Raw genomic sequence first — 17,514 nt, 5'->3', positions numbered from 1 at the left:
TTGTGAAATTCACTAAATTGTGAAACAAAAAGCATATATTATGAAAAAGGTTCTCTGATGAAGCATACCTTCAGTGTTAAGAGGTGTGTGATAATAAAACATTTTTATCCAGGGAAGGTTACAGCTAGAGGTGGGTCAGATTGAAAATACTTAATGTTCTATTCAGTGAGTCCAAAAGCTCTTTTCTTATCAGCTTTTCTAAAAATAAATGCCTCGTGCATTTGTGTGACATTATAAAATTTATTATGTGAAGACTGTATTTACTATAATGTTGAATATTTTGCCTTTCATTTAGTCAACAATCATTGCTTATAATATTTAGGGCCATATGCCCTCAAGGAGTTTCCCTGGTAGCTCAGTTGGTAAAGGATCTGCTTACAATGCAGGAGACCCAGGTTTGATACCTGGGTGGAGAAGATCCCCTGGAGAAGGAAATGGCAAGCCACTCCAGTATTCTTGCCTGGAAAATCCAATGGACAGAGGAGCCTGGTGGGCTACAGCCCATGGGGTCACAAAGAGTTGAACACAACTTGGCAACTAAACTGCCACAACAGCCCTCAAGGAACACACATCCTGATTATGGAGATAGACATGTAAGCAGCCTCATTCTGTAGAGGAGGAACTTGAGACACAAGGAGGCTTATGGGCTCCAGGTTCGTGCATTAGAAGGTGGTACATCTGGGACATACACTGCGTTGGCCTGACTCCACAGCCTGCCTTCTTATCTACCCATGTCCTAGGACCTTGTTGAAAATCAGAGGAACGCAAAGGAGGAGATGCTTACTTAGAGGGTTTAGGAATGTTTCACTGATAAAGTGATATTTTAGCTGTTCCCTGACTTTTGGGTTGAAACTTAGTAGGAAAAAATGTGGATGGAGTAAAAGGAGCTAGAGGGGAAGACGTTATGAGTAGAATCAAGTGTGTGTCAGAGGCGTCAAAGTGTATGTGTGTGTACGTTCGTGCCAGCAGTTCTGGTAAATGATGGAATGGTTGAAAAAGGAGGCTGGAGTCTAATTCTCCTTGATGGCCACCAAAAAGTAAGCAGTCATTCAGGCTTTGGAAGCTTTGTGATTCTATAAGCATGAATCAATGTGTATGTTTGTTTACTTGTCCAGTACTTTATTTACAAAATATGTTTAAGATGGACAGTAATATATTGTCAACATTGACTACTAGTATTTTAGTTTAGAAGATAGTATAATCTTATGAACATTTATATTATTATATAGAAATTTGGATTCCTGACTTCTGAGCTGGAAGGAAACAACAAAATATAACTCTTGTCTAGATGTTTTAAAAACTACTTGTTTTAAAAGTAGTCATCTCCTTTCCCCTCGCACCCCGTTTTCTAGTTATAAAAATTTCCAGAAATGTTGAGATCTCCTCTAGCCTGTGTTTGCTGGTTTACATACTGGCTGCCTTTAGTGTCCCCTTTTCAGTCACATCTGGCAAAGTGTGGTTGTTCTGACATCCCTAAGAAATGAATGCTCAGTCTGTTTTCTCCAGTCCTGCCTCAGCTCTGTCTCCTTTCAAAGTGGAGACTTCTCCCCCTTGGATTTCTTTCTTGTTCAGAAGTCTGGTGGATTAATTCAAGGAGGGGTCTTGTGAGTTCTTAGATTAATGGGAGTAGGAAAATTTGAGAACAGCTTTCAAATATCATTTTTTTTTTCTGTGTTAGGCTGCAGAACAAGCGAAAGCAAGCCCAGCTCTGGTAGCCAAGGATCCTGGTACTGCGGCTAACAAAAAAGAAGAGGAAGATTTAGCGAAAGGTACATTTTTTAAGTCCCTGACCCTGGGAAGATGATAGGTCTCTTACTTGATATTTTTTCCCCTAAGATGTTTAAAAATAAAGGAAATAGTTCACAGCCAAAGCTGAAATCTGCTTTGTTCTCCTCTGTTCCTCTCTTCAGTATCACTTTTTTCCTCTCCTCTTCCAAGGCAGCTACTGTCGTGTATGTCTGTTCAGTCTTGTTTCTATAATATTTTTACTATATCTGTGTATCCATAAATAATACCAAATACTTGTTTGTTTCCAGCAAATTCTTTTTTCATAAATACTGCACTCTAGGTACCATCTGCAACTTGTTTTTTTCATGCAATGTTTGAGATCTATTCATAATAAGGTATTTATGTCAAGTTCATTTGTTTTAACTGCTGTATAATATTCCAGTATTGGCACCTGCTTTAGGTTCTAATAAGCACCTGCTTTAGTCTATCTTCCTTCCTACTGATGGACATCTGGATTTTCTGATTTCTTTTACTATAACGTGTTTGCAGCATTGAATACCCTTTTTCATGTTCTTCAGTGTGTGTGTGTGCATGTGAAAGATCGTTTTGTGGTATTGTTGCCTTATGGAGTAGGTACATCTTCAACTTTACTACTAGTTGTGGCTTTCCCATTTGCAGTGTATGAAAGCTCTTATTATTCACTTATTATTTGTAGTCTCATGATGACATTTGGTATCAGAGTAATTTTTGTGAATCTGATGGGTTTGAAATGATACCTAATTTTTATTTTCTTGATTACTAGTGAGGTTCAGTCCTTTTTTGTGTGTTTATTAGCTGCTTTAATTGTCTCTTTTTCTATATTTTTTTCCTAGGTAATGGTGTATATATAGTTTTTATTTTGGATATCAACCTTTGCTTGTTATATCTGTTGTGGATGTCTACTCTTGGGTTTTGGCTTATAGTTTAACTTTGATAATGGCATGTTGTATTAAACAAGTTTTAAATTTTGATGTAGTCAAAATTTTTGCTTTTCTTTTACAATTTTTTTAATGTCTTAAGGTATTTTCCTCTCTCCCAGGCTCCTGATTTCCTATTTTTTCTTATGTTAATTTTAAAGTTTTATTTTCTCATCTAATCTTTTATTCATTTGGAACAGAGGTGGCAGGGAAGAAGGGATTATGTATTGAATTGAAAATGGTGTAGTCAATTCATTAAGATTACATTACAAAGCCTGAGTGGTGATGGCCTGCACTGGGGAGGAGATAGAGCAGACACATTTAAGATTTATTTGGGGTGTTAGGTGAGACTTCACTGCATTTGTTTCCAAATTCCAGTTCTTAGATTGCTTACCTGAGAATGACCTTTGGAACAATAAAACACAGGCTCTCAAATGCTATCTTTGAGACTTCTGTTTAATGAGCCCCCAGTGAAGGACTCCAGCTTGGGACTTCTGACTTCCAAAGTGATTTTGATTATTATTTGGTAAACTTAAGCTATTAGAAATAAACTGAGAAGATGAAAGAAAATATAAAATATCTGTAGATAAATTTAAAAAACAGATTTGAGTTTATATCACTTTATTACCCAGAGTATTTTAAATTGTACCTGTTCAGTAAAAAAAGCCATCATGCTCTTCAGCTGTTTTGTTAGCTTATTTATTTTTTAAGCTGTGAATGAATGAATACAATCAGTGTCATTATTTTTGTTCACTATTATTATATCAGGATATGTGCTAGCTTCCCACTACATTATTGAAAGAATACTTTTTACCCTCAGATACTTTTTTGTACTTCTTAGGATTGTTGGGTATATTAACATTTTGGGTCTTTTTTTTTTTTTAAACTCATTATTTTCCAGCCATTGAGTTGTCCCTGAAGGAACAAAGGCAGCAGTCAACCACCCTTTCCACTTTGTATCCAAGCACATCCAACCTCTTAACTAACCATCAACATGAAGGCCGGAAAGTTCGTGCTATATACGACTTTGAAGCTGCTGAAGATAATGAACTGACTTTTAAAGCTGGAGAAATTATTACAGTTCTTGATGACAGGTGATGGTTACTACTAAGCTGAATACTCACTTGAAGATACATAATATATTCTGTGTTTCATTTATTCCTGCTGACTGCCTTATCAAACATAATAAAATCAAATATTGACTCAGGTATTTTCTCTGTAGGACAGACAGTCGGTTGCTTTGTTTGTGTCATACTGTTGAGATTTGTATTTTATAGTTTAATTTTTTTTCTCATCTATCACTTTAAATGCTTTCTATTTGTTTTGGAGGCCTAGTTTACTCTGTTCATTTTTGGTTCTATCTAATACTATACACTGTTAAATTAGTAAAAAAAAGTTAAGATTTTAGAAAATACACTAAACATATATGCATTTATGGAATTTATAAGAAATATATAGTCTCAGTGATGCGATTCCAATAGATCCTTCTGACCCTCCACTGTGGACTCAATAGCAGGGAGATGAAGAGGAACGTGACCGAGAGACCACACGTGGTGACCCCCAGACCCTGCTCCTGAGGGTCTCCTGACCCACCTCCCTGCTCTCTCACACCTCGTTCCAGCCTTTAGGAGCATTCCCTTGGGCCTGGTGGTCCCTGACTCGTCCTGTCATAACAGGCTTCAGAAGGATCCAAAGATGCTGGGAACCCTAAGCCCCAGACCCTGGTTGTTTTCCAGACCCTTTGGAGGCAAAGCATAAAGGACTCCTGCCTTTTTGTGCCACAAAAGGGGACACAAAGATACCCTTGCTCTCCAGCTCTCCTCTCTGGGGGATTCGCTGGGTCACTACTTAGGAGGAGGTCTCTGGGCCTCGCTGACCTTTCTTTCCCTCCCATTGACCCCCGCAGCCAGCCTGTGGTTCTTTTCTCCTGCTGGTCTGTCAAGAATCTGTCCTGCTGGGGGAGGGCCTTGGTTCCTCGTCTGGAATGAGAGACCCTGGAGTGCAACTCAGGCTTGCTCTCGGACGTGCGTGCCATCCTCCTGACTATGCCCCTTGTCCAGAAAAAAAAAAAAAAAGAAGAAATATATAATATTGAAGTAATTTATATCATCAGGGAGATGATACAGTGTATCTCTTTTTTACTACAGTTTTATGTTTACTTGAAAATGACTGCTGGTGATTGTTACTCATAATGAAGTGCTAAAATTTTTTGCAAGTGGTTTTTGAAGGTCAATTCAAATAGATCTAAGATTATTCCTGTAGTATCTATCACACTTGTGTACTAGTATGTTTTCTTGAGTGAAAGAAAATGAAGTAGTTTGAGCTGGTTATTTGGAAGTTGCCCGAAACCTTAATCATTCATTCATTCAAAAAATCTTTCTTGAGTGCTGGCTAGCTTTGAGAAGGCAATGGCACCCCACTCCAGTACTCTTGCCTGGAAAATCCATGGACAGAGGAGCCTGGTAGGCTGCAGTCTATGGGGTCGCTAAGAGTCGGACACGACTAAGCGACTTCACTTTCACTTTTTACTTTCATGCATTGGAGAAAGAAATGGCAACCCACTCCAGTATTCTTGCCTGGAGAATCCCAGGGACGACGGAGCCTGGTGGGCTGCCGTCTATGGGGTCGCACAGAGTCGGACATGACTGAAGCGACTTAGCAGCAGCAGCAGCAGCTTTCCTTATCTTAGGCACTGGGGATCCAGTGGTGAGTGTGGGGATGCACTGGGGATTGTGTTCCTTGTGAACATTTTGTGCTCCTCGTGATGTTACTATCATGTGTGTTCTCTTGTGGATGGACTATATGCTCATGTGTGCTACAGAGAACACTGATTTAGGAATGGAGGTCTGGATTCAGAGTCTACCATCTATCCTGTTAAAATTGTTAGACTGGAGCCTATTAACCACCTGAAGTTGACAGTTTTTTAAAAAAATATTAATTTTTTATTTGTGGCTGTGCTGGGTCTTTGTTGCTGCGCATGGGCTTTCTCTAGTTGCAGCGAGCAGGGTCTGGCTACTGTAGCGCGGGGTGTGGGCTTTTCATTGTGGTGGCTTTTCTTGTGGAGCGTGGGCTCTAGAGCTCTAGTGCAGCATGTGGATTTAGTTGCCCTGCTGCATGTGGGATCTTCCCGGACCAGGGATTGAAACCGTGTCCCCTGCATTGGCAGGGAGATTCTTAACCACTGGACCAGCAGAGAAGTCCTGAAGTTGACAGTTAAGTCTGGGGATCTGTCTTTTGCGGGGGAGAGAGTTCAGAGCCTTATATTAGATCCTCAGAGCATTTACTAGCCTTCCAAAATATGAAAAAGAACTGTGTTTAGAGTCTCATGTCTTCTCTGAGACCTCATCTCGTATTTGTAATAATGCTACATTCATTTCCTCCTTCGTTGGATTCTTGTGGGCTTCACATCTGGTAATGATATAAGTTAAACACCATAAAAGGTAAAGATAAATAAAAATAAGAATTCTTTGTTATAGTAAAGTGTTCTTTTTTTTTTGTTGTTCCTCTTAGTGACCCCAACTGGTGGAAAGGGGAAACCCATCAAGGCATGGGGCTCTTCCCTTCAAATTTTGTGACTGCAGATCTCACTGTTGAGCCTGAAATGAGTAAGTATTTTCTGGTCTGTCACTGGACAGTAATCCTTAATTCTCTAAAATTCAGCTTTCTGGAGCAAGAATTCTCAAATGTTAGAGCCTCCAAGGTGTTTATTAAAAATGCAATTCCCCAGTCAGTTTATCAGGCTGTAGACTTTTATTTAGGAAAAAAAAAAATGTGTGTGTGTATTTATTTGTCATTGCAGAAATGCAAATTAAATGTTGTAGAATTTAATCTTGTATTTTTGGTATCATCAGTTGACAATAGTGCAACAAATGCAGTGTAACCTTGTGGAGATTCTTCCTGTTCTAAGGTTAGTTCATTTCCCTAGTGTCCAGCCTCAAACCTGGCAGCAGTAGCCTCTAAGCAAGTTAATGGCTTTCCTACACTTAATGTCAGATATTCAGAAGGAACCATACCTAACCATGTCAGTACTTTCTGACTTCCAAAGCTTTGCTGACAAGGAGAAACGGACTAAAAAGTGGGGCCAAGGAGGAAAAGTGGTATTACTGGCAGGCATAATCATTGCAGGAGATGTCAACTGCCAGTAGCCTATCGAAATGTTGGTAGGTGGGCCACTGTATTTCCACAAAATACTGTGATGAATCTTCCTAATGATAAGTTTGAGTCATCAGGAGTAAGTCATATTCTTCCTCTGTTTAAGGAAGCAGAAATATGTTCTCATCTAGAAAGGTTTCTATTAGTGACTGAAATGTTTTGAGTTTAAAGGGCTTTTGTATGTTAGTTATCTTGGCAAAATGTCTCAGCTCATCTTATCTTTCTGTAACGCCAGATAGAAGAGATCAAAGAGAGTTATAAATCACCATTTGCTTTGGTCTTTTTCAGTTTACGAGAATTTTAAGAAAAGATCTTTGTCTCAGTTGTTTTATTTACAGCAGTACTTGGTATTGAGTCTTATCCAGAATACTGCTGCTAAGTCACTTCAGTCATGTCTGACTCTGTGAGACCCCATAGACGGCAGCCCACGAGGCTCCCCCATCCCTGGGATTCTCTATGCAAGAACACTGGAGTGGGTTGCCATTTCCTTCTCCAGTGCATGAAAGTGAAAAGTGAAAGTGAAGTCGCTCAGTCGTGTCCGACTCTTAGCGACCCCATGGACTACAGCCCACCAGTCCCTCCATCCATGGGATTTTCCAGGCAAGAGTACTGGAGTGGGGTGCCATTGCCTTCTCCGTATCCAGAATACAGACTGTATAAATGTTTATACAATAAATGATAAATAAGTGTCTATGTATTAGTAAAGATACACTTTTCTTTGAAAATACAGAAATGCTTTTCTTTCAAGAGAAGGCTTTAATAGCATACATTACAGATCCTGGATAAAACAGTGCCGTTTCATAGTTATTTTCAGGATGTTTTATGTCACTTTAATACAGACAGATTCCGATACCCATTCCTTTATGAAGTTCTTTTTTGTTAAACTCAAGAACAAGTTGTAGAACCTAGTTTAAATGGCAGTGCATAATGTGCACATTTTGATAATGGTGAACTTTTCTATATTTTGCTGTGAGGTTTTTTTTGTTTTTGTTTTTATCTCTGATTTTGTTTTGTTTTTGTTTGTTTATGTTGAGTTAGTTGTTGGATAGAATTGTCTTGAATGTCCATTCCAGATGAGATCCAGTATGTCACATGGATAAAGTAGCCATCTTACCTTCTTCCCTGTCACATAGCAAGGTAGCCTTAAAATGAATTTTCTAGCTATTTTCATGTGTTTCACTCTGGACCACCTAAAAGAGAGCATCAGAGCTTATGTAATGGAGTTATAGTTCTCAAGTTTGGAAAAGGAGTGTTAGCAAGATCCTTGTAGTATTGTTCTGTATGAGGAAATAGAGGTCCACTTCACTTAATGAGAAGTAGCCTGAGCTACTTAGCTTGTTTACATTTTGAAGAGTCAGTAAGATTCTGTGAAAGGACTTTATAATATACGTGTATATGTGTGTGTGTATGATATTTATACACATGTGACACATAATACACAAACATAATGCACGCAAACAAAGTAATAGTATTAGCCCCTAAGAGAAAAAACACTGCAGACTTGTGCACGGCCAGCTGTTAGGATGGCAAATCTACCTTGCAGGGCTGTCCCAGCTCTCTACGTGTCTATAGTTCAGGATAAAAAGTGGAAATATCTATAGCGGGTGGCTCTTTTTCTCCCATGGGAAAGTGAAATAAGCTGAAATTTCTTGTGTGTGTAGACTTTTTCTTTATTGTGACTTCTGTGGGATGAATATATTCCTTTATTGGAGATTAAACTCTTTTCCATTTATATTCTGGAGTGGGTTGCCATTTCCTTCTCCAGGGGATCTTCCTGACCCAGGGATTGAACCTGGGTCCTCCCCCATTGTAGGCAGACGCTTTTACCGTCTGAGCCACCAGGGAAGTCCAATATAGGATATATAAGTGATATGACTTACTGTTCTCAGAGTAAAGTCACAGGCTGGATTCCAGTAGTGTGGGCTAGTGCAGCTAGAATGATGGGCATTCAGGTCCAGGCCTTGCCATTGATTTGCTTTTAATCCTTCTAAGCCACTGTTGACCTCATTCACAGGGTGGGTATATCTTAGAGGATTATATTGGAGACTCATTGGGGGAAATGCAGTATTCCATTAAGCACATTTAGTGGTTTAATAAATATTATTTTCCTTTCTTAATTCTGCACCTTTCCACTCCCCCTCTTTCCACCTTGAGTCTTAATTTTTATGAATACTGCTTGACTACATTGATTTGTTGTTATTTAGATGCTTAGTCTTGTCTGACTCTTTGCATCTCCATGGACTGTAGCCCTCCAGACTCCTCTGTCCATGGGATTTTCCAGGCAAGAATACTGGGGTGGGTCGCCATCTTCTCCAGGGAATCTTCCCGACGCAGGGATCAAACCTGTGTCTCCTGCATTGGCAGGTGGACTCTTTACCACTGAGCCACAGGGGAAGGCAACTATATTGATACATGGATAAAAAGATCCCAAAAGAAAGTTCATTCCTTTAAGGCTGTATGTGCCTCTCAGTATTACTTTGGAGAAAGTCAGTTGCTGTGGAAATGATAACCTTATACTTGCTAGTTAGTGATATATTGAATACTTTTTAAACATTGCTTTGTTGAGCAAGAGAAATATGTACTTCTAGTTTGCAGATCCCTTAGTAACCACCCTTTCATTGCAAAGAATAATGTAACTAAAAAAAATACAGACTGATTTAGTGGAAAAACTCAGATCCCTGCCAAGGCCATTTGTAAAGTTCTCCACTGGCCTAAATGTCATTCCCTTAGTGAAAAAAAAAAGTCTGAGTGGTGTGCAGGGAATATACAGCTCACTTCCCAAATTCACTATATTGAAAGAGTATGGCCTGTGGAAAAGCGGAGATTTTTCTTTGAAAGAACTGGTAATTTGAAAAGAGGATTAATTTTAAATAGCAGAGTTCATTTATACCATTGTAAAACTTTGCTTTTCATTCAGCAGTTTACTGAACTCTCATTTGTAATAGGTGATTAATCTTTGTTCCAGAGATGTAGCTCTTATTTTTAGTGAAGTATCTGTTATAGAAAACATATAATCTTTAGAAGAGAAAATTAAGAAGTCTTTACGCAGTTTCATAATGTATTGTTCTGTCATTACTGCCTTAATCTGCTAGTGGTGTATCCCTTAAATTGAGTCTGTCAGATTGAAAAGAATATAGGAAACACCTAGATTCTTTCCTGCAACTTAAAGTACTTTAAGATAAAATTGTAATTTTATGATATGGAAAAGATAATTGTTACATGTTTTTCAGTTAAAACAGAGAAGAAGACGGTACAATTTAGTGATGAAGTTCAGGTAGAAACGATAGAACCAGAGCCAGAACCAGCCTACATTGATGAGGTAAGTGACTTTCTGCCCGAGAGCACCTTACTTGATATTGAAGTTGAAGTGGTTTTCTTCTCTTCTCTAAAAAATTCAGTCCTTGATTAATGCATGTATATTGTTGTTACAAAAATTCAAATAATACAGACCAAGTCAAAATTCTCCTGGAAATTTCCTCTCTAGTCCCTTTCTTGCCATGTCGTAGGTATAGTTGTCCCTTCTCATTTTAACTTCCTGCTTAATCTTCCATAGTGTGGGTTTATCATGACTTCATTCTCTTGTTGGACAGTTCGGTTGTTTTCATTTCTCTGTGGGTTTTCTTTTTTTTTTTTCTTTTTGCTGTTACAAACACTATTGTAATGAGACTTTTTGGAATAATTTCAAAAGAATGTGTGACTTTTATTTTTATTATTTATTTACTTTACTTTTTACTTTTTGGCTGCACTGCACAGCATGTGAGATCTTAGTTTGCCAGCCAGCTGTCAAATCCAAGCCCCCTACATTGGAAATGTGGAGTCCTAAGCACTGGACTGCTACTGACGTCCTTGACTTTATTTTTAAATCTCAATAGTTAATTTTTTGACAGTTATATCCTTTGTAACATTTTAAACTAATGATGAAAAATGAGAATTCCTGTTTAAAATATGTGAAGGGATTTGTAGATTTTTAGCCTTGTTTGGAGGGAGCCAGAGGACTAAAGTTCGAAGAGCACTCTTTTGAAGGCTGTGCTGAGAGCCAGAGCCTGTATAGGGGCAGGGAAAGTCAGCTTTGGCTATAGCACGACATCAGAAAATGTGTGGGGACTTCCCTGGTGGTCCAGTGGCTAAGACTCCACTCTCCCAACACTGGGGGCCCAGGTTTGATCCCTGGTCCAGGAATTGGATCCCACATGCCACAACAAGATCAAAGATCTCATGTGCTGTAACTAATCTGGCAGAGTCAAATAAATAAATATTAATAAAGAAAATGCATGTAGGGTCTATCTAGAAACCTCATTTCTCTAATAGATAGTTTCAAATAGGGTATAGAATTCTGTAAACCAAGAGGACAGAAGTTACCCACATGTTAGCTGACTCTCATTTTACCCCTCTCTTTTTTTGACTTCAGACACTTTGCTGACATGTGCCTTCTCTTTTAGACTACTTAAAATGAAATTAGGACTCTTTTACATTGAAAAGTAGTATCTATTTCAGAATATGAAATTCTTTGACTTCAAGAGAGTTTTTTTTAATATACTTGTGTCGTTTTCACTCAGTGATTAATTTATCTCTCAAACTACTCTCCTTCTGTGCAGACTGTAAAGTTTTGTTTTGGTTTATGTAACAACTTTGCTTTGAATTGATAGTCTTTAAATAATTTACCTAAGTAGCTATGCTTAGTAGTATAACCTTGTCAAAACCATGAATGGAGAAAAGTTTGCAATTATTATAGTAATATTGTTTGGTACAGGAGATCTATATTTTGATTTTTTAAACTTACATATAGATACATCTCTGCTAATATAATGCTTACATGTGTTTATGTCATGATGGCTTCTTTATTTCTGTTGGTCTAAAACAAAAGATTCTGAAATAGATCTGAGTCACTGCTTTGAGATGCCTTCCAGCCTTTCACACAGGAGAATAGAGAAACCACAAATCATCCTCCTTTTTTTTGGTGACAAACTGAAACATTGGTGGAAAGAGAATGTAGAATAAATCCTTCTGGTGTGACTTAGAAGAGGAACAGCTGGAATAGAGCTGAACTGTGCCTTATAAAACAGCTGCTGTATTCTCCCCAGTGGAGAAGTAGTAACCAAGTTGTTAGTCATAAGTAATGATGCCAGCTTGATAGGGTACACCTGTCACCGTGGCCAGGCTACCGATGCTCCAAAACAAAGTGAGACGGAAATCCACTAGCATGACATAAGAGGTTAATGAAATCACATGTTGTAACTTTAAATATTGCTGTATTTCTTCTTATTTAAGAGAGTTTCTGTTATCAGTTTCAAAAACAAGAAGAAATAGGTTTCAAGACTCTGACTTCACATGGTAGTAAAGAAAATACATGGATAGTAAATACATTAAAGCAAAATTGAAGTTTTCATATCTGTAAATTATAAGTTCATCCATTATCTAATTAACAAAGTGAGAAGTCATTGTGGCAGCGTGATTTGTTGCTTTTTATATTAACTGTTTAATTCCTGTAGGATAAAATGGACCAGTTGCTACAGATGTTGCAAAGTACAGATCCCAGTGATGATCAACCAGATCTTCCAGAGTTACTTCATCTTGAAGGTAAACCTTGTTTTCCATTTACCTTGCAAGTAAAAAATAATTAAGGGTTATATCTAATGTTCTCTTACAGAGTGCTTTTATTATTAAATAGAATTGAAGACGATATAAAAACTGTTAACATTTCTTGCTGTTCTGTGACCAGTCTCATGTTTACATGCAGTTTAAACCTTTGGTAGAATTCAAATTTTTATACTTTTCTACCCAAAGTAAATATTTTATTCAACATTTTAAAATGTTGTAAAATGAAGATTGGTACTAAAGTTTTCTGACAGCAATGCAATCAGTCAAAAGTATTGATTTTATAACTATTCAGGAAAACCAGTCTTGGGTTTTGTGGGCCTGAGGTTAATTGATAGAATTTTTATTATTCCAAATGACATCTTTTAGAGAGTTGCTGTCTTTTGCTGCATTGTCTTACATTTCTTCCATCTCATCATCTTAGCAATGTGTCACCAGATGGGGCCTCTCATTGATGAGAAGCTGGAGGATATTGATAGGTAAGACCGTGTGTGTGCTGCCTGTGCTGCATGGCCTCTTCTCTACAGAGCTCTCTAAGCTGCATCTTGGAATGGAGATGCCTTTTTATTTTGTTTTTACAGATATGCCAGTTTTCACTTGTTTTCCATTAGATGTGAGAATCAAAATTAGACCCATCTGTCCCTGCCGCCCCCTTTTTAAAGTGAGAATTTGTGTGACTTTCTGATGTTAGTCCTTTTTTTTAATAAGGGTTAACTGTTGTAATCATATTTGCTGTTAGTGGCATCATCAAGCCCCACACATGACCCATGTGTTACTAATGAGGGAAACCTAGATACTTTGAGGTAAAGTCAAGTGCAATAAGCTCAAGTCCTTCCCACACAACACCTAAATCTTACCCATACAACACCTAAATCTTTTTTTGGTTGCCTTGGAGTTAAACTATAAGAGATGCATCTTATTACTTAGAATATTTAAATAGCAGTGATGTTTTACATTCTTGTATAATATTTCAGAAAACATTCAGAACTCTCAGAACTGAATGTGAAAGTGATGGAAGCCCTGTCCTTGTATACCAAGTTAATGAATGAAGACCCCATGTATTCCATGTATGCAAAATTACAGAATCAGCAGTATTATATTCAGTCATCTGGAGTTTCTGGTTCTCAGGTAAGCTTTTAAAAGCTCAAGCATCTCATTTAAAATTTTCAAATATATTTGAGATTATTTGAAATAGCTATGTTTTTATAAAATGTGGAACTTCCCAAAAGTAATGTTCAGAGTAAAAAGAAAGTTTAGAAGATTTTTTAATTGACAAATACAATGTATAGTATGCTAACTATACTGATAGTTCTTGTTCAAAAAAATTATATTTATGCAGAAGTGCACATCAGTCACCATCAAGTTAAAAAAAAATACAGACGCATTGGCTGTACCCCAGGCATATTGAATCCAGGTGTGAGATCCAAACATCTATGTATTTTTAAAGCTTCACATCTAATTTTCTGGTTAAGAAGGACAGTTTTTGTCTGAGTACAGTTTCTTAATATTACTAAGTCCTTGTGAGTATCTCCCATTTTCAGTTTTACAGTGAGCTGCCTTGATCTGAATTTTTTTCTGTTCCATTACATGGGAACATGTGTGATGCAGCACAGGCCCCTAAAACTCGTCACACCAGCAGTTTCCAGAGCCCATTTCCCACAAACTCACCAAGTGCAAGGTGTAGGGAGCAGTTCGCCAGACACCATATTTTATCCACACAGAGTACCATAAACTTTGTGCAGGTGAGTTTTTTTTGTTTTTTGGTGAGGTGCACTTCTGCAGGGAGGGGCCAGAACCCTGAAGAAGAGCAGCCAGACCTGAGAAATGTGGGGCTGGACAGCACGTACCCATGAGTCATGATACCAGCACGAGCCAACAGACAAACAGAACCCCTTCCTGTTGGTTTTGCAAAGTACAAACAATTGCATTTGTGAGGACTGGACTAGCTGTGTTTACAATGAAGACCTTTTGGATTCTGTGTGTAGTACGGTCTCTTGTGGCTTTAACACAGGCACTCAGATGGTGGTGGTTTTGTGTCCTGATGGTGGTATTACCGTCTTACAGTAACAGCTAGTGAGAGTCGCACTCCCTGAACAGTTTTCAAACATGTGAAATGGAAGGATCTAATGAATACTACAGAAAATTAGAATATTATGCATGTTAAGATTTGGGAGGCACTTGAGACCTTAATCTCTCTGGCTTAAAACAAATACAGTTTTTAGATGCAGAGATTCACAAACAATGGCCCAAGGGCAAAAATGCAGCCCTTACACCTGTTTTGGTTTTTTTTTTTTTAACTTTTACTGAAATACAGCCATTCTCTTCGGTTTTACATCGTTTCTGACTGCTTTCTCTATAAGCAGAGCTCAGTAGTGCCAGTAGAGACCATGTGGTCCACAAAGTCTGACACATGTACTGTCTGGGCCCTTGACAAAGTCTGCTGACCCTGCAGGCTTTGAAGGGTAGCTTAGCTTGCTCTGTGTTCAATAAACTGTAATTAGGAAATATTTAGTATATCTCTAATAGGTATGTGTGAACTGTTGCTGTAAAACAGTGAATTCAAATACACTTTCTTAAGCATTTTGGGGGATCCCTTTGTTGTTCAGTCACTAAGTCATGTGACTCTTTGTGACCCCATGGACTGCAGCATGCCAGCCTCCCCTGTCCTTCACTATTTCCTGGAGTTTGCTGAAACTCATGTCCATTGAGTCAGGGATTCCTTTTAGGGAGATACAGTATCAACATGGAAAGAGAGATTATATCAGTATCAGATTTCAAGCTAAGTTTCTTTACTGCTTCTGTATGGAGGGGAACATGAGTTTTGCTATTGTTTACCTAAGAACAAAAATCATCAGAAGCCCACGTCACTGAAAAGTAATTTTTTCAAATGCCTGACAGCAGAAGTAACTTAAAGGATTTCGGAGATATGATTGTTCTGTTTGTAATTGAAAGCATGCCTGTTAAAATCAGAGGGACCCTAACATGTTTTATGTGAAACTGTTCTAGGTGTACCCTCCTCAGAGTGGTGCTTACCTGGTCGCAGGGAGCGCCCAGATGAGCCACCTGCAGAGCTACAGCCTACCCCCAGAGCAGCTGTCTTCCCTCAGCCAAGGAGCAGTGCCACCATCTGCAAACCCAGCCCTTCCTACTCAGCAAGCCCAGGCTTCCTACCCCAGGTAATTTGATTATTGACTGTTGTTTGTGGGTAGCACTGTTGAAACCCTCAAGTGCCGTCGATCGTCTGTAATCATGAAAAATGGATTTAAAAAATGCAGGATGGGTGTCATCACTGATAGCAGAAGATCAGCCCTGTCTGTGGTGGCAAGTGGGTTCTCTGGGACCCCCTGCAGCGTGGCAGTGCCAGCCAGCATGCCAGTCCTCTGTCCTACTGATCCTTGAACTGCTGGATTGTGATTTTACCTCATTTTTCTTTTTTTTTAACTTTTTATTTTGTATTGGGGTATAGCCAGTTAACAGTGTTGTGATAATCTCAGGTGGACAGCAGAGGGACTCAGCCAGACCTATAATGAATCGGTTCTCCCTCAGACTCCCCTCCTATCCAGGCTGCCACATAACATTGTAGCTAGGTATTTTTGATATTCCTTCCCATCTGTGATACTAGCTAAGGACTTTAATGAAACTTAAGTTTATTTTGATAACTGTAATTTAACATTTTATACAAATTTCACATAAAAAGCTAAATGTTCTTTGATTATTCCTTTACAATTTATAGTTCTGAACTGTATCTTAGAAGCAAATATTTCCTTCTTTTTACCCTGGTAGGAAGTTAGTATATATATATCACAGCATAATAAACCACGTGGAAGGAGACAGTAATAAGAAGCTGACACCCCCATGGTTCATGGGGCAGGTAGCTGATGATGAAATGTCAGGCTCATTGTTTTGGTCATTTACATATAATGCCCCATCATGTAAATGATTATATGTATGCATTATATTATTCATAATTTATGAATGCTTTTTCTACTTTAACGGAAAGTCATTCCTTTGACTCAGACAGGTAGACTTAAGAGTTCACAACAGAAGTTTCTCGGTAACACAGGCACAATTTCTAGGAACCTCCATCCATGTTGGAGTCATCTCAGAGCTCCTGTCCTTCCTTCACTGTTGTACTGTTCAAGCTCAGGAGCCCCACTCTAGGGATGCTGAGGGATTGCCAAACATGATTTTGTGGTCACATCTTGTATTCTAAAAGTACCTTAAGAAGGAGGGTAGTGGGGAAGCCTGTTACAGGCATCAGATGACAGCAGCCAGAAGACGGTACCACCTACAGGGTTACAGAGTTTAGCGGAAAAGTTAGGTGGAACCCTTTCTGTCTGTCCAAGGACATTTTTATTTTTTTTAATTCTCAGTCTGTTAAAACCAAATACCCTTACATGGAAATCAGTAGGGAGCAGCTTTTAGGAGAGTAACATGTTACTTTAAAATTAGATCAAAGTGAGTAGAGGTGGAAAATTGTTGAGAAGTGAGCCAGTGTACGGGAATGAAGTAGGAAGGTCTTAGAAACTTGAGCCTTGTCCAGAGGTACTGCTCTGTCCCAGCTGGTCCTCGGTGACCCTGTCACTTGCGGCTCTAGTTGCTCTTGTCACTGAAGGCTACTTGGATCTCTTAGTCCAGAGCCTTGAGGTATTATCCTTGTAAATGAGCTGCTCTGATAGTACGTGCTGCAGAGTCAGAGTGCCGTGTCGCTGTTGGCTTGGGACTGTTCTGTCCTCTCCTGCCACCTAGACATGAACCCCTGTCCTGGACCCATGGCCTGTGCTGTATCCCCCAGCCTGGCTATTGGCTAGCTGTAAATATCACCTCTCCAGAAACACAGGTGCATTTCAAGAGGTGCTTTTGGCAGAGCATTAATATCAAAATATTGAGTCCTCTTCATGTGGCTGTTCTGCTCATTCTCTAGTTCTTAGCTCCATCGTTGTCCAAGGCTGTCTCGCTCTCCCCCTCGCCAGCACTGGTGCTCCTCTGTTGCTGTCCCAGGCCCCCAGCGCACTGTCGTCTTGTCTGTATCCCCATCTAGGCTGTTGTATCCTGAGAGCTGGAGTGGGATCTGTCACCTTCA

At 39.0% G+C, this 17,514-nt stretch overlaps 1 protein-coding gene and 1 non-coding gene across 3 annotated transcripts in view; both read left to right on the top strand.

The window, feature by feature from the left end:
• STAM (signal transducing adaptor molecule) overlaps positions 1-17,514 on the top strand; it is a 63,342-nt gene that overhangs the window by 35,238 nt on the left and 10,590 nt on the right. For both annotated transcript variants that reach the window (XM_027559836.1, XM_027559837.1), the window contains 8 exons: positions 1,679-1,769; positions 3,586-3,778; positions 6,195-6,289; positions 10,067-10,155; positions 12,326-12,413; positions 12,856-12,910; positions 13,406-13,559; positions 15,438-15,607. In XM_027559836.1, the coding sequence (XP_027415637.1) occupies positions 1,679-1,769; positions 3,586-3,778; positions 6,195-6,289; positions 10,067-10,155; positions 12,326-12,413; positions 12,856-12,910; positions 13,406-13,559; positions 15,438-15,607 (935 nt within the window). The remainder of the gene's footprint in view (positions 1-1,678; positions 1,770-3,585; positions 3,779-6,194; positions 6,290-10,066; positions 10,156-12,325; positions 12,414-12,855; positions 12,911-13,405; positions 13,560-15,437; positions 15,608-17,514) is intronic.
• LOC113903794 lies at positions 4,143-4,228 on the top strand. Its single transcript, XR_003514327.1, has one exon. It is a non-coding gene; the product is annotated as a small nucleolar RNA SNORD62 (small nucleolar RNA).

This window comes from Bos indicus x Bos taurus, chromosome 13 (assembly GCF_003369695.1).
Source record: "Bos indicus x Bos taurus breed Angus x Brahman F1 hybrid chromosome 13, Bos_hybrid_MaternalHap_v2.0, whole genome shotgun sequence".
Taxonomy (NCBI): domain Eukaryota; kingdom Metazoa; phylum Chordata; class Mammalia; order Artiodactyla; family Bovidae; genus Bos; species Bos indicus x Bos taurus.
Note: the sequence above shows the minus strand (reverse complement) of the source record. Positions and strands in the feature narration are given on the sequence as shown.